Source organism: Zonotrichia albicollis, chromosome 1 (genome assembly GCF_047830755.1).
Source record: "Zonotrichia albicollis isolate bZonAlb1 chromosome 1, bZonAlb1.hap1, whole genome shotgun sequence".
Classification (NCBI taxonomy): Eukaryota; Metazoa; Chordata; class Aves; order Passeriformes; family Passerellidae; genus Zonotrichia; species Zonotrichia albicollis.
In genome coordinates, this window is record NC_133819.1 from 315,027 (window position 1) to 341,487 (window position 26,461).

The 26,461-nt window shown below is 45.7% G+C and overlaps 1 protein-coding gene across 1 annotated transcript in view; it reads right to left on the reverse strand.

Annotated features, from left to right (window-relative positions):
• The window catches only part of ALS2CL (ALS2 C-terminal like), a 146,607-nt gene that overhangs the window by 4,427 nt on the left and 115,719 nt on the right, over window positions 1–26,461 (reverse strand). The window contains exons 22-27 of the mRNA XM_074536117.1: window positions 24,264–24,427; window positions 22,185–22,227; window positions 21,934–21,995; window positions 12,797–12,928; window positions 3,084–3,180; window positions 303–2,853 (exon numbers count right to left, since the gene is read on the reverse strand). Of these exons, the coding sequence (XP_074392218.1) occupies window positions 2,791–2,853; window positions 3,084–3,180; window positions 12,797–12,928; window positions 21,934–21,995; window positions 22,185–22,227; window positions 24,264–24,427 (561 nt within the window). The 3' untranslated portion in view covers window positions 303–2,790. The remainder of the gene's footprint in view (window positions 1–302; window positions 2,854–3,083; window positions 3,181–12,796; window positions 12,929–21,933; window positions 21,996–22,184; window positions 22,228–24,263; window positions 24,428–26,461) is intronic.

A 26,461-nucleotide genomic window follows, 5' to 3' on the forward strand; every position in this document is an offset into this window, starting at 1 on the left:
TAATTATTGTAATTATTCTGTTATTTATTAAATGATAAAATTTGGGAGAATGGGAGAAAAAAACTTGGAGGGTTTTGTTTTTCCCAGAGTCAACTGGATAAGGTTTAAAATTCCTGGGAAAAATGAAGAAATTCCTGGGAAAAATGAAAAAAAATTCATGGAAAAATGACAAAAATCCCATTTATTTAAAGCTTTGGATTTCCAATTTTTCTTCATTCCCAAAAAATATCAAGGATCCACTTTTCCATCATTCAGAAAATTCCCAAATCCCTGAAAACAAAGAAGATGGGAAGAAGGAGCACCTGGATCCTGGGATTTCTTCAAAATTCCCATAATTTTATTTCAATAAAAATTCCTGGCAATGGGATGGAATTCCATGGAATCCCATGGGATTCTCTCATTAATATAATAATTATTGTAATTAATCTGTTATTTATTAAATGATAAATTTTGGGAGATTGGGAGGAAAAACTTGGAGGGTTTTGTTTTTCCCGGAGTCAGCTGGATAAGGTTTAAAATTCCTTGGAAAAATGAAGAAATTCCTGGGAAAAATGACAAAAAATTCATGGAAAAATGACAAAAAATTCATGGAAAAATGACAAAAAATTCCTGGGAAAAATGACAAAAAATTCATGGAAAAATGACAAAAATCCCATTTATTTAAAGCTTTGGATTTCCAATTTATTCTTCATTCCCAAAAATATCAAGGATCCACTTTTCCTTCATTCAGAAAATTCAGAAAATTCCCAAATTCCTGAAAACAAAGATTTGGAAGAAGGAGCAGGTGGATCCTGGGATTTCTTCAAAATTCCCATAATTTTTATTTCAATAAAAATTCCTGGCAATGGGATGGAATTCCATGGAATCCCATGGGATTCTCTCATTAATATAATAATTATTGTAATTAATCTGTTATTTATTAAATTATAAAATTTGGGAGAATGGGAGAAAAAATTTGGGGGAATTTGTTATCTCAGAGTAACTTGGATAAGGTTTAAAATTCCTTGGAAAAATGACAAAAAATTCATGGAAAAATGACAAAAATCCCAAGGGAAAAATCATAAAAATCCCATTTATTTAAAGCTTTGGATTTCCAATTCTTCATTTCCAAAAAAATCAAGGATCCACTTTTCCATCATTCAGAAAATTCCCAAATTCCTGAAAACAAAAATTGGAAGAAGGAGCACCTGGATCCTGGGATTTCTTCAAAATTCCCATAATTTTTATTTCAATAAAAATTCCTGGCAATGGGATGGAATTCCATGGAATCCCATGGGATTCTCTCATTAATATAATAATTATTGTAATTATTCTGTTATTTATTAAATGATAAAATTTGGGGAGAATGGGAGGAAAAAACTTGGAGGATTTTGTTTTTCCCAGAGTCACCTGGATAAGGTTTAAAATTCCTTGGAAAAATGAAGAAATTCCTGGGAAAAATGACAAAAAATTCATGGAAAAATGACAAAAATCCCATTTTTTTAAAGCTTTGGATTTCCAATTTTTCTGCATTCCCAAAAAATATCAAGGATCCACTTTTCCTTCATTCAGAAAATTCCCAAATTCCTGAAAACAAAGAATATGGGAAGAAGGAGCACCTGGATCCTGGGATTTCTTCAAAATTCCCATAATTTTTATTTCAATAAAAATTCCTGGCAATGGGATGGAATTCCACGGAATCCCATGGGATTCTCTCATTAATATAATAATTAATTGTAATTAATCTGTTATTTATTAAATGATAAAATTTGGGAGAATGGGAGAAAAATCCAGGGGGAATTTTGTTTTCCCAGAGTCACCTGGATAAGGTTTAAAATTCCTTGGAAAAATGAAGAAATTCCTGGGAAAAATGACAAAAAACTCATGGAAAAATGACAAAAAATCCCATTTATTTAAAGCTTTGGATTTCCAATTCTTCATTTCCAAAAAAATCAAGGAGCGCTTCCCTTAATTTAGAAAATCGGGAAAATCTTGGGGAGTTTTATTTTTCTGGATAAGAAAAAAAAATCCCAGGAAAAATGAGAAAAAAAAATGGGATAAAAAACTGTCAAAAATAAGATTTTTTTAGGCTATTTTTAAATTATTTCCCAAATATCCCAAATATCCATTGGGAATATCCCAAATATTTCTTTTCCAAAGTGGAAATTCCAGCTCAGAGCACAAATCCAGCTGGGATTGGAGTTTTTATTCCAGAATTTCTGGTTGTTTTTCCTGGAATTTCCCAAAATCTGGGAGAAATCCGTGGTTTTTTCCCAAGAATTCCAAGGTGTGGGATCACCCCGGAGATCTCCCAAGGAGAAATAAAAATCTTGGAGCACGGGAAAATCGGGAAATTTGGGAATAGCAGCTTCCGAATGGAATTGGAAAAATCCTGAGTTGGGAAAAATCTCCTGTAATTCCCAGAATTTTTCGGAGTTTTGGGATGAGCTTCCCTTCCCAGTGCAAGAAATCCCATTAAAAAAAATTGGATTTTCCCAAAGAAATTCTTTTTCTGGGAATTTTCCAGTGCAAAAATAAAAAATAAATAAAAACGCCATCCTGAGCAGGGAAAGGAGATTTTTCCTGGGAATTATTTACAGGAAAAAGGGGATAAAATTCCAAAAAAAAAAAAAAAACCTTGGAGATGGAAATTCCAGCCCTTCCAGTGTTTTTTGGGATCAGGAAAACCTCGGCTGGGGAGGAATTCTTCCCTTTAAAGGGATAAAATTCCCACTTTTTACAGCAGGGTTTGGTCCGGAAAATTCGGGAAAATTCGGGAAAATTTGGGAAAATTCCGATTTTCCCCATGGATCAGGAGCTGGGGGAATTTTCCTTTGGATGGAGCCGGATCCTCTGGATGTGTTCATAGCACGACTGGGGAGGGAATAGAGAAATAAAAAAAATCAAGGAAAAATTTGGGAATTCTGGGATCAAATCCAGGCAGAGAATCCCTGCTGATCCCAAGGAGAATTCCAACAGAATTCAATCTCTCTGGAATTAAGGATTAGGATTTTTTTTTTTTTTCCAGAATAAAATCCCAAAAATTCCATTCCAGAAAAGCTGGAATTTTGCTGGAATTCCTGGAAAAAATAAAATTTCCTTACCTCCAGTGTTGTCAGCAGGAAATCCAACATTCCTCCCTGGTTGGTCGGATCCATCAGATCCCGGATCAGGTGGATTTCAGCTCCCAGATGTTGGATCCTACGGAAAAACAAATCCCAAAATCCAGGAAAAACCTCAGGGCACGTGGAGGGGTTGGAATTTTGGAGAGGAGGAGGAAAACTCTGGAATTTTGGTGCTGGAGGGATCTGGGATCTCAGAATTCCAGAATCTCGGAATCCCAGAACTCTGGAATCACAGAATCCAAGAATTCCAGAGTCACAGAATCCAAGAATTCCAGAACCCCAGAGGCCTGGGATTACAAATTTCCAGAATCAGAGAATTCCATAATCACAGAATCCAAGAATCTTGGAATCCCAGCATTCCAGAATTCCAGAACTCCAGATTTCCAGATTCATAGAATTCCAGAATCACAGAACTCCAGGTTTCCAGAATCACAGAATCCAAGAATCTTGGAATCCCAAAATCCCGGCATTCCAGAATCACAGAAATCCGTATTTCCAGATTCACAGAATTCCAGAGTCCCAGAATCCAAGAATTCTGGAATCCCAGAACTCCAGAGTCCCAGAATGACAGAACTCCAGGTTTCCAGAATCCTGGAATCCCAGAGTCCTAGAACTCATGATTTCCCGAATTCCAGAATCTCAGAATCCAAGAATTCCGGAATCCCAGAGGCCTGGAATTACAGATTTCCAAAATCAGAGAATTCCATAATCACAGAATCCAAGAATCTTGGAATCCCAGAATCCCAGAACTCCAGATTTCCAGAATCACAGAAATCCATATTTCCAGATTCATAGAATTCCAGAATCACAGAATCACAGAATTCAAGAATTCCAGAATCCTGGAACTCCAGAGTCCCAGAATCACAGAATTCCAGTGTCATAGAATCCAAGAATCTCGGAATCCCAGAATCCCAGCATTCCAGAACTCCTGCCTTCCAGAATCTCAGAATCCCAGAATTCTGGAATCCCAGAGTCCCAAAATCCCAGAGACCCGGAACTCCAGATTTCCAGAATCACAGAAATCCGGAATCACAGAATCCAAGGATTCCAGAATCACAGAACTCTGGAATTACAGAATCATAGAATTCCAGAGTCACAGAATCCAAGAATTCCAGAGTCCCAGAATGACAGAACTCCAGGTTTCCAGAATCAGAGAATTCCACAATCTCAGAATCCAAGAATTCCGGAATCCCAGAGTCCTGGAGCCCCAGTTTTCCAGATTCACAGAATTATGGAGTCACAGAATCCAAGAATCTCGGAATCCCAAAATCCCGGCATTCCAGAATCCCAGAACTCCAGATTTCCATATTCACAGAATCCAAGAATTCCAGAATTCCTGAATCCCAGAACTCTGGAATTACAGAATCAGAGAATTCCAGAGTCACAGAATCCAAGAATTCCAGAATCCCGGAACTCCAGAGTCCCAGAATGACAGAACTCCAGGTTTCCAGAATCATAGAATTCCACAATCTCAGAATCCAAGAATTCCAGAATCCCAGAGGCCTGGGATTACAGATTTCCAGATTAAGAGAATTCCAGAGTCACAGAATCCAAGAATCCTGGAATCCCAGCATTCCAGAATTCCAGATTTCCAGAATCACAGAAATCCATATTTCCAGATTCATAGAATTCCAGACTCATAGAATCACAGAATCCAAGAATTCCAGAATCCTGGAACTCCAGAGTCCCAGAATCACAGAATTCCAGTGTCATAGAATCCAAGAACCTCGGAATCCCAGAATCCCAGCATTCCAGAACTCCTGCCTTCCAGAATCCCAGAATTCTGGAATCCCAGAGTCCCAAAATGCCAGAGACCCGGAACTCCAGATTTCCAGAATCACAGAATCCAAGAATTCCAGAATTCCAGAATCTCAGAACTCTGGAATTACAGAATCATAGAATTCCAGAGTCACAGAATCCCAGAATTCCAGAATCCCAGAATGGCAGAACTCCAGGTTTCCAGAATAATAGAATTCCAGAATCCCAAAATCCCAGAGACCCAGAACTCCAGATTTCCAGAATCACAGAAATCCACATTTCCAGATTCACAGAATTCCGGAATCACAGAATCCAAGAATTCCAGAATTCCTGAATCCCAGAATCACAGAATTCTGGAATTACAGAATCAGAGAATTCCAGAGTCCCAGAATCCAAGAATTCAAGAATCACAGAACTCCAGAGTCCCAGAATGACAGAACTCCAGAATTCCAGAATCTCAGAATCCCAGAAGTCTGGAATCCCAGAGTCCTGGAACTCCAGATTTCCAGAATCACAGAATTCCAGAGTCACAGAATCCCAGAATTCCAGAATCCCTGAATCCCAGAACTCCAGCTTTCCAGAATAATAGAATTCCAGAATCCCAGAAGCCCAAAATCCCAGAGACCCAGAACTCCAGATTTCCAGAATCACAGAATCCAAGAATTCCAGAATCCCAGAATCCCAGAATCCCTGAATCCCAGAATCCCAGAACTCTGGAATTACAGAACTCCGGAATTACAGAATCATAGAATTCCACAGTCTCAGAATCCAAGAATTCCAGAATCCCAGAGTCCTGGAGCCCCAGTTTTCCACAATCATAGAATTATGGAGTCACAGAATCCAAGAATCTTGGAATCCCAAAATCCCGGCATTCCAGAATCCCAGCACTCCAGATTTCCAGAATCACAGAATCCAAGAATTCCAGAATCCCTGAATCCCAGAACTCTGGAATTACAGAACTCTGGAATTACAGAATCCAAGAATTCCAGAATCACAGAATCCAAGAATTCCAGAATCCTGGAACTCCAGAGTCACAGAATCACAGAACTCCAGGTTTCCAGAATCAGAGAATTCCAGAATTTCAGAATCCCAAAGTTCCAGAGTCCCGAATTCCCAGAGTCCTGGAACTCCAGATTTCCAGAATAAGAGAATTCCAGTGTCATGGAATCCCAGAATTCCAGAATCCCTGAATCCCAGAACTCCAGCTTTCCAGAATAAGAGAATTCCAGTGTCATGGAATCCCAGAATCTCAGCATTCCAGATTTCCAGAACTCCAGATTTCCAGAATCACAGAAATCCGTATTTCCAGATTCATAGAATTCCAGAATCCCGGAATCCTGGAACTCCAGATTTCCAGAATCACAGAATCCAAGAATCTCGGAATCCCAGAATCCCAGCATTCCAGAACTCCAGCCTTTCAGAATCCCAGAGTCCCAAAATCCCAGAGACCCGGAACTCCAGATTTCCAGAATCACAGAATCCCAGAGTCACAGAATCCAAGAATTCCAGACTCCCAGAGTCCTGGAACCCCAGTTTTCCAGATTCATAGAATTATGGAGTCACAGAATCCAAGAATCTTGGAATCCCAAAATCCCGGCATTCCAGAATCCCAGAACTCCAGATTTCCAGAATCACAGAATGCAAGAATTCCAGAATCCCGGAACTCCAGAGTCCCAGAATCACAGAACTCCAGATTTCCAGAATCCCTGAATCCCAGAACTCCAGGTTTCTAGAATAATAGAATTCCAGAATCCCAGAAGCCCAAAATCCCAGAGATCCAGAACTCCAGCATTCCAGAATCACAGAAATCTGTATTTCCAGATTCATAGAATTCCAGAGTCACAGAATCCAAGAATTCCAGAATCCCAAAATTCCAGTGTCATAGAATCCAAGAATCTTGGAATCCCAGAATCCCAGCATTCCAGATTTCCGGAACTCCAGGTTTCCAGAATCACAGAATTCCAGAATCTCAGAATCCCAGAATTCCAGAGACCCAGAACTCCAGATTTCCAGAATCCCAGAAATCCAGATTTCCAGATTCGCAGAATTCCGGAATCCAAGAATCCAAGAATTCCAGAATTCCTGAATCCCAGAATCACAGAACTCCGGAATGACAGAATCAGAGAATTCCAGAGTCCCAGAATCCAAGAATCCCAGAATCACAGAACTCCAGAGTCCCAGAATGACAGAACTCCAGAATTCCAGAATCTCAGAATCCCAGAAGTCTGGAATCCCAGAGTCCTGGAACTCCAGATTTCCAGAATCACAGAATTCCAGAATCCCTGAATCCCAGAACTCCAGCTTTCCAGAATAATAGAATTCCAGAATTCCAGAAGCCCAAAATCCCAGAGACCCAGAACTCCAGATTTCCAGAATCACAGAATCCAAGAATCCCAGAATCCCAGAACTCTGGAATTACAGAACTTCGGAATTACAGAATCATAGAATTCCAGAGTCACAGAATCCAAGAATTTCGGAATCCCCAAATCCCAGAACTGCGAAATCACAGAACTCCAGGTTTCCAGAATCACAGAAATCCATATTTCCAGATTCATAGAATTCCAGAATCCCGGAACTCCAGAGTCCCAGAATCACAGAATTCCAGAGTCACAGAATCCAAGAATCTCGGAATCCCAGAATCCCAGCATTCCAGAACTCCTGCCTTCCAGAATCATAGAATTCCAGAATCTCAGAATCCCAGAATTCTGGAATCCCAGAGTCCCAAAATCCCAGAGACCCGGAACTCCAGATTTCCAGAATCACAGAATTCCAGAGTCACAGAATCCCAGAATTCCAGAATTCCGGAATCCCAGCATTCCAGAATCCCAGAACTCCAGGTTTCCAGAATCACAGAATTCCAGAATCACAGCATCCAAGGATTCCAGAATCACAGAACTTTGGAATTACAGAATCATAGAATTCCAGAGTCACAGAATCCAAGAATTCCAGAGTCCCAGAATCACAGAACTCCAGGTTTCCAGAATCAGAGAATTCCAGAATTCCAGAATCCTGGAATCCCAGAGTCCTGGAACTCATGATTTCCAGAATCACAGAATTCCTTTTATCCCAGAATTCCAGAATCCCAGAGTCCTGGAACTCCAGATTTCCAGAATCATAAAATTCCAGAATCTCAGCATCCAAGAATCTTGGAATAGCAGAATTCCAGAATCCCAGAATTCCAGAGTGTTTGGGGCTGGGAAGCTCCTTCAGGACAATCCATGAGCAGGGATTTCCCGTTATCCCAATTTTTTCCAACACTTCCAGGGATGGAGGAACCACAACTTGGGATGCTCCACCCCAAGAAAATTCCAGATCCATCCACAGGAAATTCCAATTGCTGGATGGAATTTTGGATTCCTCATCTCCCAGCAGAATCCCAGCGCCCGCTGAGGATGGAAAATTCCTGGAGAAATTCCAGAATCCCAGAATTCCAGAGCGTTTGGGGTTGGAAAGGTCCTTAAAGATGATCCATAGGCAGGGACCTCCCACAATCCCAATTTTCTGTGGGATAAGAGATGGACACTCTGGAATTCTGGGATAAAAGGAATGACTTTCCATTAAAACCTTGGAATATCATCTGGGATAAGGCACAGACACTCTGGAATTCCGGGATAAAAGGAATCAGTTTTTCCATTAAATATCTTCTGGGATAAAACACGGACACTCTGGAATTCTGGGATAACAGGAATCTGATTTTCCATTAAAACCCTGGAATATTGTCTAGGATAAAACATGGAAACTCTGGAATTCCAGGATAAAGTGAATCTGATTTTCCATTAAATATCTTCTGGGATAAATCACAGACACTCTGGAATTCTGGGATAAAAAAAAAAAATCTGATTTTCCATTAAATATCATTGCAATAAGACACAGACACTCCAGAATTCCAGGATAAAAGGAACCTGATTTTCCATAAAATATCCTTTGGGATAAGACACGGACACTCTGGAATTCTGGAATAAAAGAAATCTGATTTTCCATGAAAACCCTGGAATATCCTTTGGGATAAGGCACAGACACCCTGGAATTCCAAGATAAAAGGAATCTGATTTTCCATGAAATATTTTGTGGGATAAGACACAGACTCTGGAATTCTGGGATAAAAGGAATCACTTCTTCCATTAAAACCCTGGAATATTGTCTGGGATAAAACATGGAAACTCTGGAATTCCAGGATAAAATGAATCTGATTTTCCATTAAATATCTTCTGGGATAAAACACAGACACTCTGGAATTCTGGGATTAAAAAAAAAAAAAATCTGATTTTCCATTAAATATCTTTGCAATAAGACACAGACACTCCAGAATTCCGGGATAAAAGGAACCTGATTTTCCATAAAATATCCTTTGGGATAAGACACGGACACTCTGGAATTCTGGGATAACAGGAATCTGATTTTCCATTAAAACCCTGGAATATTGTCTGGAGTAAGAAATGGACACTCTGGAATTCTGGGATAAAAGGAATCTCATTTCCATGGAATATCCTTTGGGATAAGACACGGACACTCTGGAATTTTGGGATAAAAGGAATCTCATTTCCATGAAAACCCTGAAATATCCTTTGGGATAAGACACAGACACTGTAGAATTCCAGGATAAAAGGAATCTCATTTCCATTAAAACCCTGGAATTCCTCTGGGATAAGACACGGACACTCTGGAATTCTGGGATAAAAGGAATCTGATTTTCCATGAAATATCCTTTGGGATAAAACACAGACACTCTGGAATTCTGGGATAAAAAAAAAAAAATCTGATTTTCCATTAAATATCTTTGCAATAAGACACAGACACTCCAGAATTCCAGGATAAAAGGAACCTGATTTTCCATTAAAACCGTGGAATATCCTTTGGGATAAGATACAGACACCCTGGAATTCCAAGATAAAAGGAATCACTTTTTCCATGAAAACCCTGGAATATCATCTGGGATAAGAGATGGACACTCTGGAATTCTGGGATAAAAGAAATCTGATTTTCCATGAAAACCCTGGAATATCCTTTGGGATAAGGCACAGACACCCTGGAATTCCAAGATAAAAGGAATCTGATTTTCCATGAAATATTTTGTGGGATAAGACACCGACTCTGGAATTCTGGGATAAACAGAATCTGATTTTCCATGAAAAACCCTTTGGGATAAAACATGAACACTCTGGAATTCTGGGATGAAAGGAATCTGATTTTCCATGAAGTGGAAATCTGATTTTCCCATTAAAACCCTGGAATTCCTCTGGGATAAGACACAGAGACTCCAGAATTCTGGGATAAAAGGAATCTGAATTCCATGAAATATCCCTTGGGATAAAACACGGACAGTCTGGAATTCTGGAATAAAAGGAATCTCATTGCCTTGGAACATCCTTTGGGATAAAACATGAACACTCTGGAATTCTGGGATAAAAGGAATCTGAATTCCATGAAACATCCCTTGGGATAAAACATGAACACTCTGGAATTCTGGGATGAAAGGAACCAGATTTTCCATGGAAAACCCTTTGGGATAAAACACGAACACTCTGGAATTCTGAGATAAAAGGAACCTCATTCCCTTGAAATATACTCTGGGATAAAACATGAACACTCTGGAATTCTGGGATAAAAGGAACCAGATTTTCCATGAAATGGAAATCTGATTTTCCTATTAAAACCCTGGAATTCCTCTGGGATAAGACACAGAGACTCCAGAATTCTGGGATAAAAGGAATCTGAATTCCATGAAATATCCTTTGGGATAAAACACGGACACTCTGGAATTCTGGGATAAAAGGAACCAGATTTTCCATGAAAAACCCTTTGGGATAAAACATGAACACTCTGAAATTCTGGGATAAAAAGAATCTGATTTTTCCATGAAAACCCTGGAATATCCTTTGGGATGAGGCACGGACACTCTGGAATTCTGGGATAAAAAGAATGATTTTCCATGAAATATCCTTTGGGATAAGACATGGACACTTTAGAATTCTGGGATGAAAGGAATCTCATTTCCATGAAAACCCTGGAATTCCTCTGGGATAAGACACGGACACTCTGGACTTCCAGGATAACAGGAATCTGATTTTCCATGAAATACTGTCTGGGATATCCTTTGGGATAAAACACCGACAGTCTGGAATTCTGGGATAAAAGGAATCACTTCTTCCATTAAAACCCTGGAATATTGTCTAGGATAAAACATGGAAACTCTGGAATTCCAGGATAAAATGAATCTGATTTTCCATTAAATATCTTCTGGGATAAAACACAGCCACTCTGGAATTCTGGGATAAAAAAAAAAAAATCTGATTTTCCATTAAATATCTTTGCAATAAGACACAGACACTCCAGAATTCCGGGATAAAAGGAACCTGATTTTCCATAAAATATCCTTTGGGATAAGACACGGACACTCTGGAATTCTGGGATAACAGGAATCTGATTTTCCATTAAAACCCTGGAATATTGTCTGGAGTAAGAAATGAACACTCTGGAATTCTGGGATAAAAGGAATCTCATTTCCATGAAAACCCTGAAATATACTTTGGGATAAGACACAGACACTGTAGAATTCCAGGATAAAAGGAATCTCATTTCCATTAAAACCCTGGAATTCCTCTGGGATAAGACACGGACACTCTGGAATTCTGGGATAAAAGGAATCTGATTTTCCATGAAATATCCTTTGGGATAAAACACGGACTCTCTGGAATTCTGGGATAAAAGGAATCTGATTTTCCATGAAAACCCTGGGATATCCTTTGGGATAAGGCACAGACACCCTGGAATTCCAAGATAAAAGGAATCTGATTTTCCATGAAATATTTTGTGGGATAAGACACAGACTCTGGAATTCTGGAATAAACAGAATCTGATTTTCCATGAAATATCCACTGGGATAAAAGATGGACACTCTGGAATTCTGGGATAAAAGGAATCTCATTCCCTTGAAACATCCTTTGGGATAGAACATGAACACTCTGGAATTCTGGGATGAAAGGAACCAGATTTTCCATGAAATGGAAATCTGATTTTCCCATTAGAACCCTGGAATTCCTCTGGGATAAGACACAGAGACTCCAGAATTCTGGGATAAAAGGAATCTGAATCCCATGAAATATCCCTTAGGATAAAACATGGACAGTCTAGAATTCTGGGATAAAAGGAACCAGATTTTCCATGAAACACTCTTTGGGATGAAACACTCTGGAATTCTGGGATAAAAGGAATCTCATTCCCTTGGAACATCCTTTGGGATAAAACATGAACACTCTGGAATTCTGGGATAAAAGGAATCTCATTCCCTTGGAACATCCTTTGGGATAAAACATGAACACTCTGGAATTCTGGGATGAAAGGAGCCAGATTTTCCATGAAAAGCCCTTTGGGATAAAACACGAACACTCTGGAATTCTGGGATGAAAGGAGCCAGATTTTCCATGAAAAACCCTTTGGGATAAAACACGAACACTCTGGAATTCTGGGATAAAAGGAACCAGATTTTCCATGAAAAACCCTTTTGGATAAAACACGGACACTCTGGAATTCTGGGATGAAAGGAACCAGATGTTCCATGAAACATGAACACTCTGGAATTCTGGGATAAAAGGAATCTGAATTCCATGAAATATCCTTTGGGATAAAACACAAACACTCTGGAATTCTGAGATAAAAGGAACCAGATTTTCCATGAAACATCCTTTGGGATAAAACACTCTGGAATTCTGGGATGAAAGGAATCAGATTTTCCATGGAACACCCTTTGGGATAAAACACGAACACTCCAGAATTCCATCCACACTTTACATCCCCAAAAACCCAACCGCGCCTCTGGAAAAAAAAAAACCCAAAAAAACCCCAAAACCCCCAACACATCCAACCACAAATCCCTGAATTTTTTCCCTGGAATCCTCCCGGCTGGGAACATTCCAGAGGGAGGGAATGGCGCTCACTTGGCGCGGGACACGACGAAGACCAGGAGCGGCAGGAGGTCGTCCATGGGCAGCCGGCGCGACACCGCCCGCTCCAGCTCCTCGCACGTGCGGCGCACGATCTCCAGCTTCTCCCGCGGATCCACCGTCGTGCTGAGGGGGGAAAACAGACAGGGAAAAGTTGGAATCAGGGAAAATGGGATTTGGGAAAAAAAATTAGGGATGAAAGGATTGATGGGTTGGTTCCGAAGGGTGGAGGAAAGAGAAGGAACAAGAGAAGTCAGGGACAGGAGATGTTCCAGGGTGGAATGGAACCTCCTGGATCTCCAGTGTTGGTTGGGACATCCCAGGTGTCTCAAATATGGAATGGGACATTCCTGGGATTTCCCATATGGAATGGGACATTCCTGGTGTCTCAAATATGGAATGGGACACTCCTGGTGTCTCCCATATGGAATGGGACATTCCTGGTGTCTCAAATATGGAATAGGACATTCCTGGTGTCTCTAATATGGAATAGGATATTCCTGGAGATCCCCTTCTGGAGGATCTCCAGCTTCTCCCGCGGATCCACCGTGGTGCTGCGGCGGGAAAACAAATGTGGAAAAGCTGCACCCGGAAAAACGGGATTTGGGAAAAAAAATCAGGGATGAAAGGATTGATGGGCTGGCTCCAAAGGGTGGAGGAAAGAGAAGGAACAAGAGCCAGGGCCAGGAGATGTTCCAGGGTGGAATGGGACACTCCTGGATCTCCAGTGTTGGATGGGACAATCCTGGTGTCTCAAATATGGAATGGGACATTCCTGGGATTTCCCATATGGAATGGGACACTCCTGGAATCTCCAATATGGAATGGGACACTCCCGGAGATCCCCTTCTGGAGGATCTCCAGCTTCTCCCGCGGATCCACCATGGTGCTGCGGCGGGAAAACAAATGTGGAAAAGCTGCACCCGGAAAACGGGATTTGGGAAAAAAAATTCGGGATGAAAGGATTGATGGGTTGGCTCTGAAGGGTGGAGGAAAGAGGAGGCACCGAGGTTGGGCCAGGAGATGTTCCAGGGTGGAATGGGACATTCCTGGTGTCTCCAATGGTGGATGGGACAATCCTGGTGTCTCAAAATATGGAATAGGACACTCCTGGGATCTCTGAAGTGGAATACGACATTCCTGGTGTCTCCCATATGGAATGCGACATTCCTGGAGTCTCCAATATTGAATGGGACATCCCCGGAGATTCTCTTCTGGAGGATCTCCAGCTTCTCCCACGGATCCACCGTGGTGCTGCGGCGGGAAAACAAATGTGGAAAAACTGCACCCAGAAAAGCGGGATTTAGGGAAAAAAAATTATGGATGAAAGGATTGATGGGTTGGTTCCGAAGGGTGGAGGAAAGAGAAGGAACAAGAGCCAGGGCCAGGAGATGTTCCAGGGTGGAATGGGACATTCCTGGTGTCTCAAAATATGGAATAGGACATTTCTGGAGATTCTCTTCCGGACAATCTCCAGCTTCTCCCGCGGATCCACCGTGGTGCTGTGGCGGGAAAACAGACAGGGAAAAGCTGCACCCGGAAAAACGGGATTTGGGAAAAAAAATTAGGGATGAAAGGATTGATGGGTTGGCTCCAAAGGGTGGAGGAAAGAGGAGGCACCGAGGTTGGGCCAGGAGATGTTCCAGGGTGGAATGGGACATTCCTGGATCTCCCATATTGGATGGGACATTCCAGGTGTCCCCCATATGGAATGGGACATTCATGGGATTTCCCATATGGAATGGGACATTGCTGGGATCTCCCATATGGAATGGGACACTCCTGGTGTCTCCCATATGGAATGGGACATTCCTGGAGATCCCCTTCTGGAGGATCTCCAGCTTCTCCCACGGATCCACCGTGGTGCTGTGGCGGGAAAACAGACAGGGAAAAGCTGCACCTGGAAAAACGGGGTTTCATTAAAAAAAATATATATAAATTAGGGATTAAGGGATTTCAGGAGATTTGGAGTTCATGGATTGGCTCCAAAGGGTGGAGGAAAGAGAAGGAACAAGAGCCGGGGCCAGGAGATGTTCCAGGGTGGAATGGGACCTCCTGGATCTCCAATATTGGATGGGACATCCCAAGTGTTTCCCATAAGGATTGGAACACTCCTGGTGTCTCTCATATGGAATGGGACATTCCTGGGATCTCCCATATTGAATGGGACATTCCTGGAGATCCCCTTCTGGAGGATCTCCAGCTTCTCCCACGGATCCACTGTGGTGCTGTGGCGGGAAAACAGACAGGGAAAAGCTGCACCCGGAAAAACGGGATTACGGAAAAAAAATTCGGGATGAAAGGATTGATGGGTTGGTTCCGAATGGTGGAGGAAAGAGAAGGAACAAGTGCCGGGGCCAGGAGATGTTCCAGGGTGGAAAGGGACATTCCTGGTGTCTCCAATGTTGGATGGGACATTCCAGGTGTCTCAAATATGGATTGGGACATTCCTGGGATCTCGGAAGTGGATTGGGACATTCCTGGGGTTTCCCATATGGAATGGGACGCTTCTGGTGTTTCTCATATGGAATAGGATATTCCCGGAGATCCCCTTCTGGAGGATCTCCAGCTTCTCCCACGGATCCACCGTGGTGCTGCGGCGGGAAAACACACAGGGAAAAGCTGCACCCGGAAAAACAGGATTTGGGAAAAAAAATTCGGGATGAAAGGATTGATGGGTTGGCTCCAAAGGGTGGAGGAAAGAGAAGGAACAAGAGCCGGGGCCAGAAGATGTTCCAGGGTGGAATGGGACATTCCTGGTGTCTCCAATGTTGGATGGGACAATCCTGGTGTCTCAAATATGGAATGGGACATTCATGGGATTTCCCATATGGAATGGGACATTCCTGGTGTCTCTCATATGCAATGGGACATTCCTAGGATCTCCCATATGGAATGGGATATTCCCGGAGATCCCCTTCTGGAGGATCTCCAGCTTCTCCCATGGATCCACTGTGGGGCTGTGGGGGCAAAAGAGACGTGGAAAAGCTGCACCCGGAAGAACGGGATTTAGGAAAAAAAATTAGGGATGACAGGATTTCAGGAGATTTGGAGTTCATGGATTGGCTCCAAAGGGTGGAGGAAAGAGAAGGAACAAGAGCCGGGGCCAGGAGATGTTCTAGGGTGGAATGGGACATTCCTGGTGTCTCAAATGTTGGATGGGACATTCCTGGTGCCTCAAATATGGAATAGGACATTCATGGGATTTCCCATATGGAATGGGACACTCCTGGTGTCTCCAATGTTGGATGGGACATCCCAGGTGTCTCCAATATGGAATAGGACATTCCTGGTGTCTCCCATATGGAATGGGACATTCCTGGTGTCTCTCATATGGAATAGGATATTCCTGGAGATGCTCTTCTGGAGGATCTCCAGCTTCTCCCGCGGGTCCACCGTGGTGCTGTGGCGGGAAAACAAATGTGGAAAAGCTGCGCCCGGAAAAACGGGATTTGGGAAAAAAATTAGGGGTGAAAGGATTGATGGGTTGGCTCCAAAGGGTGGAGGAAAGAGAAGGAACAAGAGCCAGAGCCAGGAGATGTTCCAGGGTGGAATGGGACATTCCTGGTGTCTCCAATGTTGGATGGGACATCCCAGGTGTCTCCCATATGGATTGGGACATTCCTGGTGTCTCCAATGTTGGATGGGGCATTCCTGGTGTCTCAAATATGGAATGGGACATTCCTGGGGTTTCCCATATGGAATGGGACACTCCTGGGATCTCCTATATTGAATGGGACATTCCTGGAGATCCTCTTCTGGAGGATCTCCAGCTTCTCCCTGGGATCCACCGTGGTGCTGCGGCGGGAAAACAGACAGGGAAAAGCTGCACCTGGAAAAGCGGGATTACGGAAAAAAATTAGGGATGAAAGGATTGATGGGTTGGTTCCAAAGGGTGGAGGAAAGAGGAGGCACCGAGGTTGGGCCAGGAGATGTTCCAGGGTGGAATGGGACATTTCTGGTGTCTCCAATGTTGGATGGGACATTCCTGGTGTCTCAAATATGGAATGGGACATTCCTGGGATCTCCCATATTGAATGGGACATTCCTGGTGTCCCCAATATGGAATGGGACATTCCTGGTGTCTCTCATATGGAATAGGATATTTCCTGGAGATTCCCTTCTGGAGGATCTCCAGCTTCTCCCATGGATCCACTGTGGGGCTGTGGGGGCAAAAGAGACGTGGAAAAGCTGCACCCGGAAGAACGGGATTTAGGAAAAAAAATTAGGGATGACAGGATTTCAGGAGATTTGGAGTTCATGGATTGGCTCCAAAGGGTGGAGGAAAGAGAAGGAACAAGAGCCAGGGCCAGGAGATGTTCCAGGGTGGAATGGGACATTCCTGGAGTCCCCAATGTTGGATGGGACATCCCAGGTGTCTCAAATATGGAATAGGACATTCCTGGGATTTCCCATTTGGAATGGGACACTCCTAGGATCTCCCATATTGAATGGGACACTCCTGGAGATCCTCCTCTTCTGGAGGATCTCCAGCTTCTCCCACGGATCCACCGTTATGCTGTGGTGGGATAACAGGGAAAAGCTGCACCCGGAAAAGCGGGATTATGGAAAAAAAATTAGGGATGAAAGGATTGATGGGTTGGCTCCAAAGGGTGGAGGAAAGAGAAGGAACAAGAGCCAGGGCCAGGAGATGTTCCAGGGTGGAATGGGACATTGCTGGTGTCTCCAATGTTGGATGGGACATTCCTGGTGTCTCAAATATGGAATGGGACATTCCTGGTGTCTCTCATATGGAATGGGACATTCCTGGAGATCCCCTTCTGGAGGATCTCCAGCTTCTCCCGCGGGTCCACCGTGGTGCTGCGGCGGGAAAACAGACAGGGAAAAGCTGCACCCGGAACAACGGGATTACGGAAAAAAAATTAGGGATGAAAGGATTGATGGGTTGGCTCCGAAGGGTGGAGGAAAGAGAAGGAACAGGAGCCAAGGCCAGGAGATGTTCCAGGGTGGAATGGGACATTCCTGGTGTCCCAAATATTGGATGGGACAATCCTGGTGTCTCAAATATGGAATAGGACATTCCTGGGATTTCCCATATGCAATGGGACACTCATGGGATCTCCCATATTGAATGGGACATTCCTGGAGATCCCCTTCTGGAGGATCTCCAGCTTCTCCCGCGGATCCACCGTGGTGCTGTGGGGGGAAAACAGACAGGGAAAAGCTGCACCCGGAAAAACGGGATTTGGGAAAAAAAATTCGGGATGAAAGGATTGATGGGTTGGCTCCAAAGGGTGGAGGAAAGAGAAGGAACAAGAGCCAGGGCCAGGAGATGTTCCAGGGTGGAATGGGACATTCCTGGTGTCTCCAATGATGGATGGGACATTCCTGGTGTCTCCCGTATAGAATAGGACATTCCTGGGATTTCCCATATGGAATGGGACACTCCTGGTGTCTCCCATATGGAATGGGACACTCCTGGTGTCTCTCATATGGAATGGGACATTCCCGGAGATTCTCTTCTGGAGGATCTCCAGCTTCTCCCGCGGGTCCACCGTGGTGCTGCGGCGGGAAAACAGACAGGGAAAAGCTGCACCCGGAAAAACGGGATTATGGAGAAAAAATTAGGGATGAAAGGATTGATGGGTTGGCTCCAAAGGGTGGAGGAAAGAGGAGGCACCGAGGTTGGGCCAGGAGATGTCCCAGGTTGGAATGGGACATTCCTGGGATTTCCCATTTGGAATGGGACACTCCTGGTGTCTCCAATGTTGGATGGGACATCCCAGGTGTCTCAAATATGGAATGGGACATTCCTGGTGTCTCCAATGTTGGATGGGACAATCCTGGTGTCTCAAATATGGATTGGGACATTCCTGGGATCTCTGAAGTGGATTGGGACATTCCTGGGGTTTCCCATATGGAATGGGATGCTCCTGGGATCTCCCATATGGAATGGGACATTCCTGGTGTCTCCAATGTTGGATGGGACATTCCTGGTGTCTCAAATGTGGAATAGGACATTCATGGGATCTCCCATATGGAATGGGACATTCCTGGGATCTCCCATATGGAATGGGACATTCCCGGAGATCCCCTTCTGGAGGATCTCCAGCTTCTCCCGAGGATCCACCGTGGTGCTGAGGGGGGAAAACAAACGTGGAAAAGCTGCACCCGGGAAAGTGGGATTATGGAAAAAAAATTCGGGATGAAAGGATTGATGGGTTGGTTCCGAAGGGTGGAGGAAAGAGAAGGAACAAGAGCCAAGGCCAGGAGATGTTCCAGGGTGGAAAGGGACATTCCTGGTGTCTCCAATGTTGGACGGGACAATCCTGGTGTCTCAAATATGGAATAGGACATTCCTGGGATTTCCCATATGGAATGGGACATTCCTGGTGTCTCTCATATGGAATGGGACATTCCTGGAGATCCCCTTCTGGAGGATCTCCAGCTTCTCCCGCGGATCCACCGTGGTGCTGTGGCGGGAAAACAGACAGGGAAAAGCTGCACCCGGAAAAACGGGATTTGGGAAAAAAAATTCGGGATGAAAGGATTGATGGGTTGGCTCCAAAGGGTGGAGGAAAGAGGAAGCACCAAGAGAAGCCAGGGCCAGGAGATGTTCCAGGGTGGAATGAGACATTCCTGGATATCCAGTGTTGGATGGGACATCCCAGGTGTCTCAAATGTGGAATAGGACATTCCTGGGATCTCCCATATGGAATGGGACACTCCTGGTGTCTCTCATATGGAATAGGATATTCCTGGAGGTCGCCTTCTGGAGGATCTCCAGCTTCTCCCGCGGATCCACCGTGGTGCTGCGGCGGGAAAACAGACAGGGAAAAGCTGCACCCGGAAAAACGGGATTACGGAAAAAAAATTAGGGATGAAAGGATTGATGGGTTGGCTCCAAAGGGTGGAGGAAAGAGGAGGAACAAGAGCCAGGGCCAGGAGATGTTCCAGGGTGGAATGGGACATTCCTGGTGTCTCCAATGTTGGATGGGACATTCCTGGTGCCTCAAATATGGAATAGGACATTCCTGGGATTTCCCATATGGAATGGGACATTCTTGGTGTCTCTCATATGGAATGGGACATTCCTGGTGTCTCCCATATGGAATAGGATATTCCTGGAGATTCTCTTCTGGAGGATCTCCAGCTTCTCCCACGGGTCCACCGTGGTGTTGTGGGGGGAAAACAAATGTGGAAAAGTTGCACCCGGAAAAGCGGGATTTAGGGAAAAAAAATTCGGGATGAAAGGATTGATGGGATGGTTCCAAAGGGTGGAGGAAAGAGAAGGAACAAGAGCCGGGGCCAGGAGATGTTCCAGGGTGGAATGGGACACTCCTGGATCTCCCATATTGGATGGGACATTCCTGGTGTCTCAAATATGGAATGGGACATTCATGGGATTTCCCATTTGGAATGGGACACTCCTGGGATTTCCCATATGGAATGGGACACTCCTGGTGTCTCCAATATTGGATAGGACATTCATGGGATTTCCCATTTGGAATGGGACACTCCTGGTGTCTCCCATATGGAATAGGATATTCCTGGAGATTCTCTTCTGGAGGATCTCCAGCTTCTCCTGCGGATCCACCGTGGTGCTGCGGGGGGAAAACAGACAGGGAAAAGCTGCACCCGGAAAAGCGGGATTACGGAAAAAAAATTCGGGATGAAAGGATTGATGGGTTGGCTCCAAAGGGTGGAGGAAAGAGAAGGAACAGGAGCCAGGGCCAGAAGATGTTCCAGGGTGGAATGGGACATTCCTGGTGTCTCCAATGTTGGATGGGACAATCCTGGTGTCTCAAATATGGAATGGGACATTCCTGGGATTTCCCATATGGAATGGGACATTCCTGGTGTCTCTCATATGGAATGGGACATTCCTGGAGATTCTCCTCTGGAGGATCTCCAGCTTCTCCCGCAGATCCACCGTGGGGCTATGGGGGGAAAACAGACAGGGAAAAGCTGCACCCGGAAAAGCGGGATTTGGGAAAAAAAATTAGGGATGAAAGGATTGATGGGTTGGTTCCAAAGGGTGGAGGAAAGAGGAAGCACCGAGGTTGGGCCAGGAGATGTTCCAGGGTGGAATGGGACATTCCTGGTGTCCCCAATATGGATGGGACATTCCTGGTGCCTCAAATGTGGAATAGGACATTCATGGGATCTCCCATATGGAATGGGACATTCCTGGTGTCTCAAATGTGGAATAGAACATTCCTGGTGTCTCCCATATGGAATGGGACATTCCTGGTGTCTCCCATATGGAATGGGACACTCCTAGGATCTCCCATATTGGATGGGACATTCTTGGAGATCCCCTTCTGGAGGATCTCCAGCTTCTCCCATGGATCCACCGTGGTGCTGTGGCGGGAAAACAAATGTGGAAAAGTTGCACCCGGAAAAACGGGATTATGGAAAAAAAATTAGGGATGAAAGGATTGATGGGTTGGTTCCGAAGGGTGGAGGAAAGTGAAGGAACAAGAGCCGGGGCCAGGAGATGTTCCAGGGTGGAATGGGACATTCCTGGTGTCCCCAGTGTTGGATGGGACATCCCAGGTGTCTCCCATATGGATTGGGACATTTGAGGATTTCAGGAATTCTGGGCTCTTTTTTGAGCTGGGCTCCAAGGCTTTGGAATCCCTCAGGGAATGCTGGAATGTTTTCCTCCCGTGCTGATGCTGAGCTCGTCTGCTTTGCATCAAAATCCAAACTGGAACAACTGAAAATCATGGAATCATGGAATTTTTGGGATCCTAAAGAACATCCAGTCCCAACCCCATGGCAGGGACACCTCCCACTGTCCCAGGTGATCCAAGTGTCCAACCTTGGACATTTCCAGGGATCCAGGGGCAGCCACAGCTGCTCTGGGAATCCCATCCCAGCCCCTCCCCACATTCCCAGCCAGGAATTCCTTCCCAGGGAATATCTGTGGGAAGAGGAGACGCTGAGCAGGGAATTGCTGGATTTCATTATTGACGTCTTCATGAAATTTTGGAGGAAAAAAATTCCATGGAATTCGCTCTGAACCAGAAAGCACATCCCAAACAACTTTTCCTTGAATAATGAATGGAATGGCGCGGGAATGCTTTTGAAACAGGTACAAATTCCTGGCATTTCCCAAAAATAAATCCCTGGATTTGAGCGGGAAGAGCCGGGCAGGGACTCACATGAGCTTCTGCAGGCACTCGGTGGCCGACAGGAAACATTTGTCCTTGATCAGGGAGCGCCTCTGGAAAAGAGACAGGGACACCTTTGGAATGATCCCAGAGCCATCCCACAAAACCTCCATGGAAATCCACGGGCGGAGCCGATCATGGAGCTCGGATTCCTGGGATTCACCGGGAGAAGCTCTGTCCCCATCCAAGCCCAATTCCATGTCCCATTCCCATTCCCGGCTGGCTCCCAGGGTTTTCCTCACCTGGTTGGAGGTCAGGGAGAGGTCTTTGAGAGGCCACAGATGCCTGGGAAGGGAAAAGCAGGAATTAGGGCGGATTCCATCCCGAATCCCGTTGGTTCTTCCATCTCCTCCTCCAAGGGGCTGCCAAAGCCTCGGAGGCTCCGTTTGCTCCTCTCCCGGTCCTGCTCCAGGTGGGATTTGCCTCAGGAACCTCGGAGCTCCATCCCATGGATGCACTTCCATCAGTTCCCATCCTATGGATCCACTTCCCTCAGTTCCCATCCCATGGATCCACTTCCATTAGAACTCCATCCCATGGATCCACTTCCATCCATCCCATGGATCCACTTCCCTGGGAGCTCCTTCCCATGGATCCACTTCCCTCCATCCCATGGATCCATCTCCCAGGGAGTCTCCGTCCCATGGATCCACTTCCCTGGTGCCTCCATCCCATGGATCCACTTCCATCCATCCCATGGATCCACTTCCCTGGCAGCTCCCACTCCATGGATCCACTTCCATCCATTCCATGGATCCACTTCTATCAGAGCTCCCATCCCATGGATTCACTTCCCTTGGAGATCCCATTCCATGGATCCACTTCTGTGGGAGATCCCATTCCATGGATCCACTTCCCTGGTGCCTCCATCCCATGGATCCACTTCCCTGGGAGTTCCCACCCCATGGATCCATCTCCCAGAGAGTCTCCGTCCCATGGATCCACTTCCATCCATCCTATGGATCCATATCCCTGGGAGCCTCTGTCCCATGGATCCACTTCCCTGGGAGATCCCATCCCATGGATCCACTTCCCTCAGTTCCCATCCCATGGATCCACTTCCGTGGGAGATCCCATTCCAGGGATCCACCTCCCTGGGTGCCTCCATGCCATGGATCCAATTCCCTGGGAATTCCAGCCCATGGATCCACTACCCTGGAAGCCTCCATTCCCATGGATCCACTTCCATCAGAACTCCATCCCATGGATCCACTTCCATGGCAGCTCCCACTCCATGGATCCGCTTCCATCACAGCTCCATTCCATAGATCCACTTCCCTGGGTGCCTCCATCCCCATGGATCCACTTCCATCACAGGTCCCATCCCATGGATCCACTTCCATTAGAACTCCATCCCATGGATCCAATTCTCTCCATTTCATGGATCCACTTCCCTGGTGCCTCCATCCCATGGATCCACTTCCCTGGGAATCCCATCCCATGGATTCATTTCCATCAGACCTCCTGTCCCATGGATCCACTTCTCTGGGAGCTCCCACTCCATGGATCCACTTCCATCCATCCCATGGATCCATATCCCTGGGAGATCCCATCCCATAGATCCAATTCCCTGGGAATTCCCATCCCATGGATCGAATTCCCTGGGAATTCCAGCCCATGGATCTAGTTCCCTCCATCCCATGGATCCACCTCCCTGGCAGCCTCCATCCCATGGATCCACTTCCCTCAGAGATCCCATTCTTTGAATCCCCTTCCCTGGGAGCTCCCACTCCATGGATCCACTTCCCTCCATTCCATGGATCCACTTCCCTGGGAATCCCATCCCATGGATCCACTTCCCTAGGAGATCCCATCAGAGTTTGCGTTCCTCAGGGATGATCCTGGGACAATCCATGAGAAATTTCGGCACTTTTGGATCCAATTCCTCTCATTTCTTTTGGAAGGAATCCAATTGAGACCCTGGATCTGCTGTGCCCCTGAAATCCCGGAGGAAAATTCCCAAGCTGCTTCCCGTCACTTCCAGAGGTGGATCCGGGATCAGGAATGGATGAGGGAAACACCTGCCTCCACTTTTCCCATCTTTTCACTCAGTATTCCCACATTTTAACAGGGAATACCCTGGAATGAACATTCCTTTTCCAAGATATTTATCAATTCCGGATGATTCGGAGCAAAAAAAGTTGGGAATTTTCCACACAAAAATGAGTGAGGATAACAGCAGTTATCCTTCCAACCAAACACTCCCAAATGGGAATTCTGGGAGAAACTCCAGTGAAAAAACTGGGAAAAACCAATGCTGAATCCAACAACAACTCAACCCTTCCGGGATTTTCCCTGGGGGATGGAAAAATCCCGCTTACTTCTGCACATCCAGGAATTCCAGGAGCTGGATATCCGGGAAGAGGCTGAGCTCCACGATTCCCTGGCAGTAGAGCTCGTCCTGGCGCTGGTGCTGGAGCATGTAGAGCATGGAGAGCTCGGGATAGAATCCCGGCAGGATCAGCGGCAGCACCAGGCTGGGGCCCTTCCCAAGGCTGGAAAACAGGGAAAAAAACCCTGGGATTTTCCAGGGAAATCCACCTGGATATTCCCAAATCTACGAGGGCATTTCCGAGGGGTTCTCCGTGGTTTTTTGCTCTTCCGAGCTTGGCACGGTTGGGTTGTGGTGGCCACGAGTTGGTCCAGGAGAGGAGCCAGGGAATTCACTGGGAAAAACTTGGAGCTCCAGACCTCTGGAGTCATCAGGAAAAACTTGGAGCTCCAGGAGATGTTTGGAGTCCCTGGGAAAGCTGGGACCAGCAGGAGATCTCCAGGAAATTCACTGGGAGAAACCTGGAGCTCCAGATCTCTGGAGTCACTGGGAAAAACTTGGAGCTCCAGGAGATCTTTGGAGTCCCTGAGAAAAACCTGGAGCTCCAGATCTCCAGAGCCCCTGGGAAAACTTGGAGCTCCAGGAGATCTTGGAGTCACCAGGAAAACCTGGAGCTCCAGGAGGTATTTGGAGTCTCTGGGAAAGCCGGGACCAGCAGGAGATCTCCAGGAAATTCACTGGGAGACACCTGAAGCTCCAGACCTCTGGAATCACTGGGAAATCTTGGAGTCACCAGGAAAATCTGGAGCAGAAGGAGATCTCAAGGAAATTCAATGGGAGAAACCTGGAGTGCTCCAGATCTCCTGAATCACCAGGAAAATCCTGGAGCTCCAGGAGATGTTTGGAGTCCCTGGGAAAGCCGGGACCAGCAGGAGATCTCCAGGACATTCAATGGGAGAAACCTGGAGGTCCAAATCTCCGGAATCACCAGGAAAACCTGGAGTTCCAGGAGATGTCTGGAGTCTTCAGAAAAATCTGGAGCAGCCGGGGATCTCCAGGAAATTCACTGGGAAAAATTTGGAGCTCCAGATCTCCAGAGTCACTGAGAAAACCTGAAGCTCCAGGAGATCTTGGAGTCCCTGGGAAAAACCTGGAGCAGCAGGGGATGTCCAGGAAATTCACTGGAAAAAACCAGGAGCTCCAGACCTCTGGAGTCACCAGGAAAAACCTGGAGCTCCAGGAGATCTTTGGAGTCCCTGGGAAAATCTGGAGCAGCAGGAGATCTCCAGGAAATTCACTGGGAAAAACCTGGAGCTCCAGACCTCTGGAGTCATCAGGAAAAACTTGGAGCTCCAGGAGATGTTTGGAGCCGCTGGGAAAAACCTGGAGCTCCAGATCTCCAGAGCCCCTGGGAAAACTTGGAACTCCAGGAGATCTTGGAGTCACCAGGAAAACCCGGAGCTCCAGGAGAAGTCCAGGGAGTTCACTTGGAGAAACCTGGAGTGCTCCAGATCTCTGGAATCACCAGGAAAACCTGGAGCTCCAGGAGATCTCCAGGAAATTCACTGGGAAAAACCTGGAGCTCCAGATCTCCAGAGTCATCAGGAAAAACATGAGGCTCCAGGAAATCTTTGGAGCTACCAGGAAAAACCTGGAGCAGCAGGAGATCTCCAGGAAATTCAATGGGAGAAACCTGGAGCTCCAGATCTCCAGAGTCACTGGGAAATCTTGGAGTCACCAGGAAAATCTGGAGCAGCAGCAGATCTCCAGGAAATTCACTGGGAAAAACCTGGAGTGCTCCAGATCTCCAGAGTCACCAGGAAAACTTGGAGCTCCAGGAGATGTTTGGAGTCCCTGGGAAAGCCGGGACCAGCAGGAGATCTCCAGGACATTCAATGGGAGAAACCTGGAGGTCCAAATCTCCGGAGTCACGAGGAAAACCTGGAGTTCCAGATGTCCAGAGTCACTGGGAAAACCTGAAGCTCCAGGAGATCTTCGGAATCCCTGGGAAAACCTGGAGCAGCAGGAGACGTCCAGGAAATTCACTGGGAAAAATTTGGAGCTCCAGATCTCCAGAGTCACTGAGAAAACCTGAAGCTCCAGGAGATCTTGGAGTCCCTGGGAAAAACCTGGAGCAGCAGGAGATGTCCAGGAAATTCACTGGGAGAAACCTGGAGTGCTCCAGATCTCTGGAATCACCAGGAAAACCTGGAGCTCCAGGAGATCTCAAGGAAATTCACTGGGAGA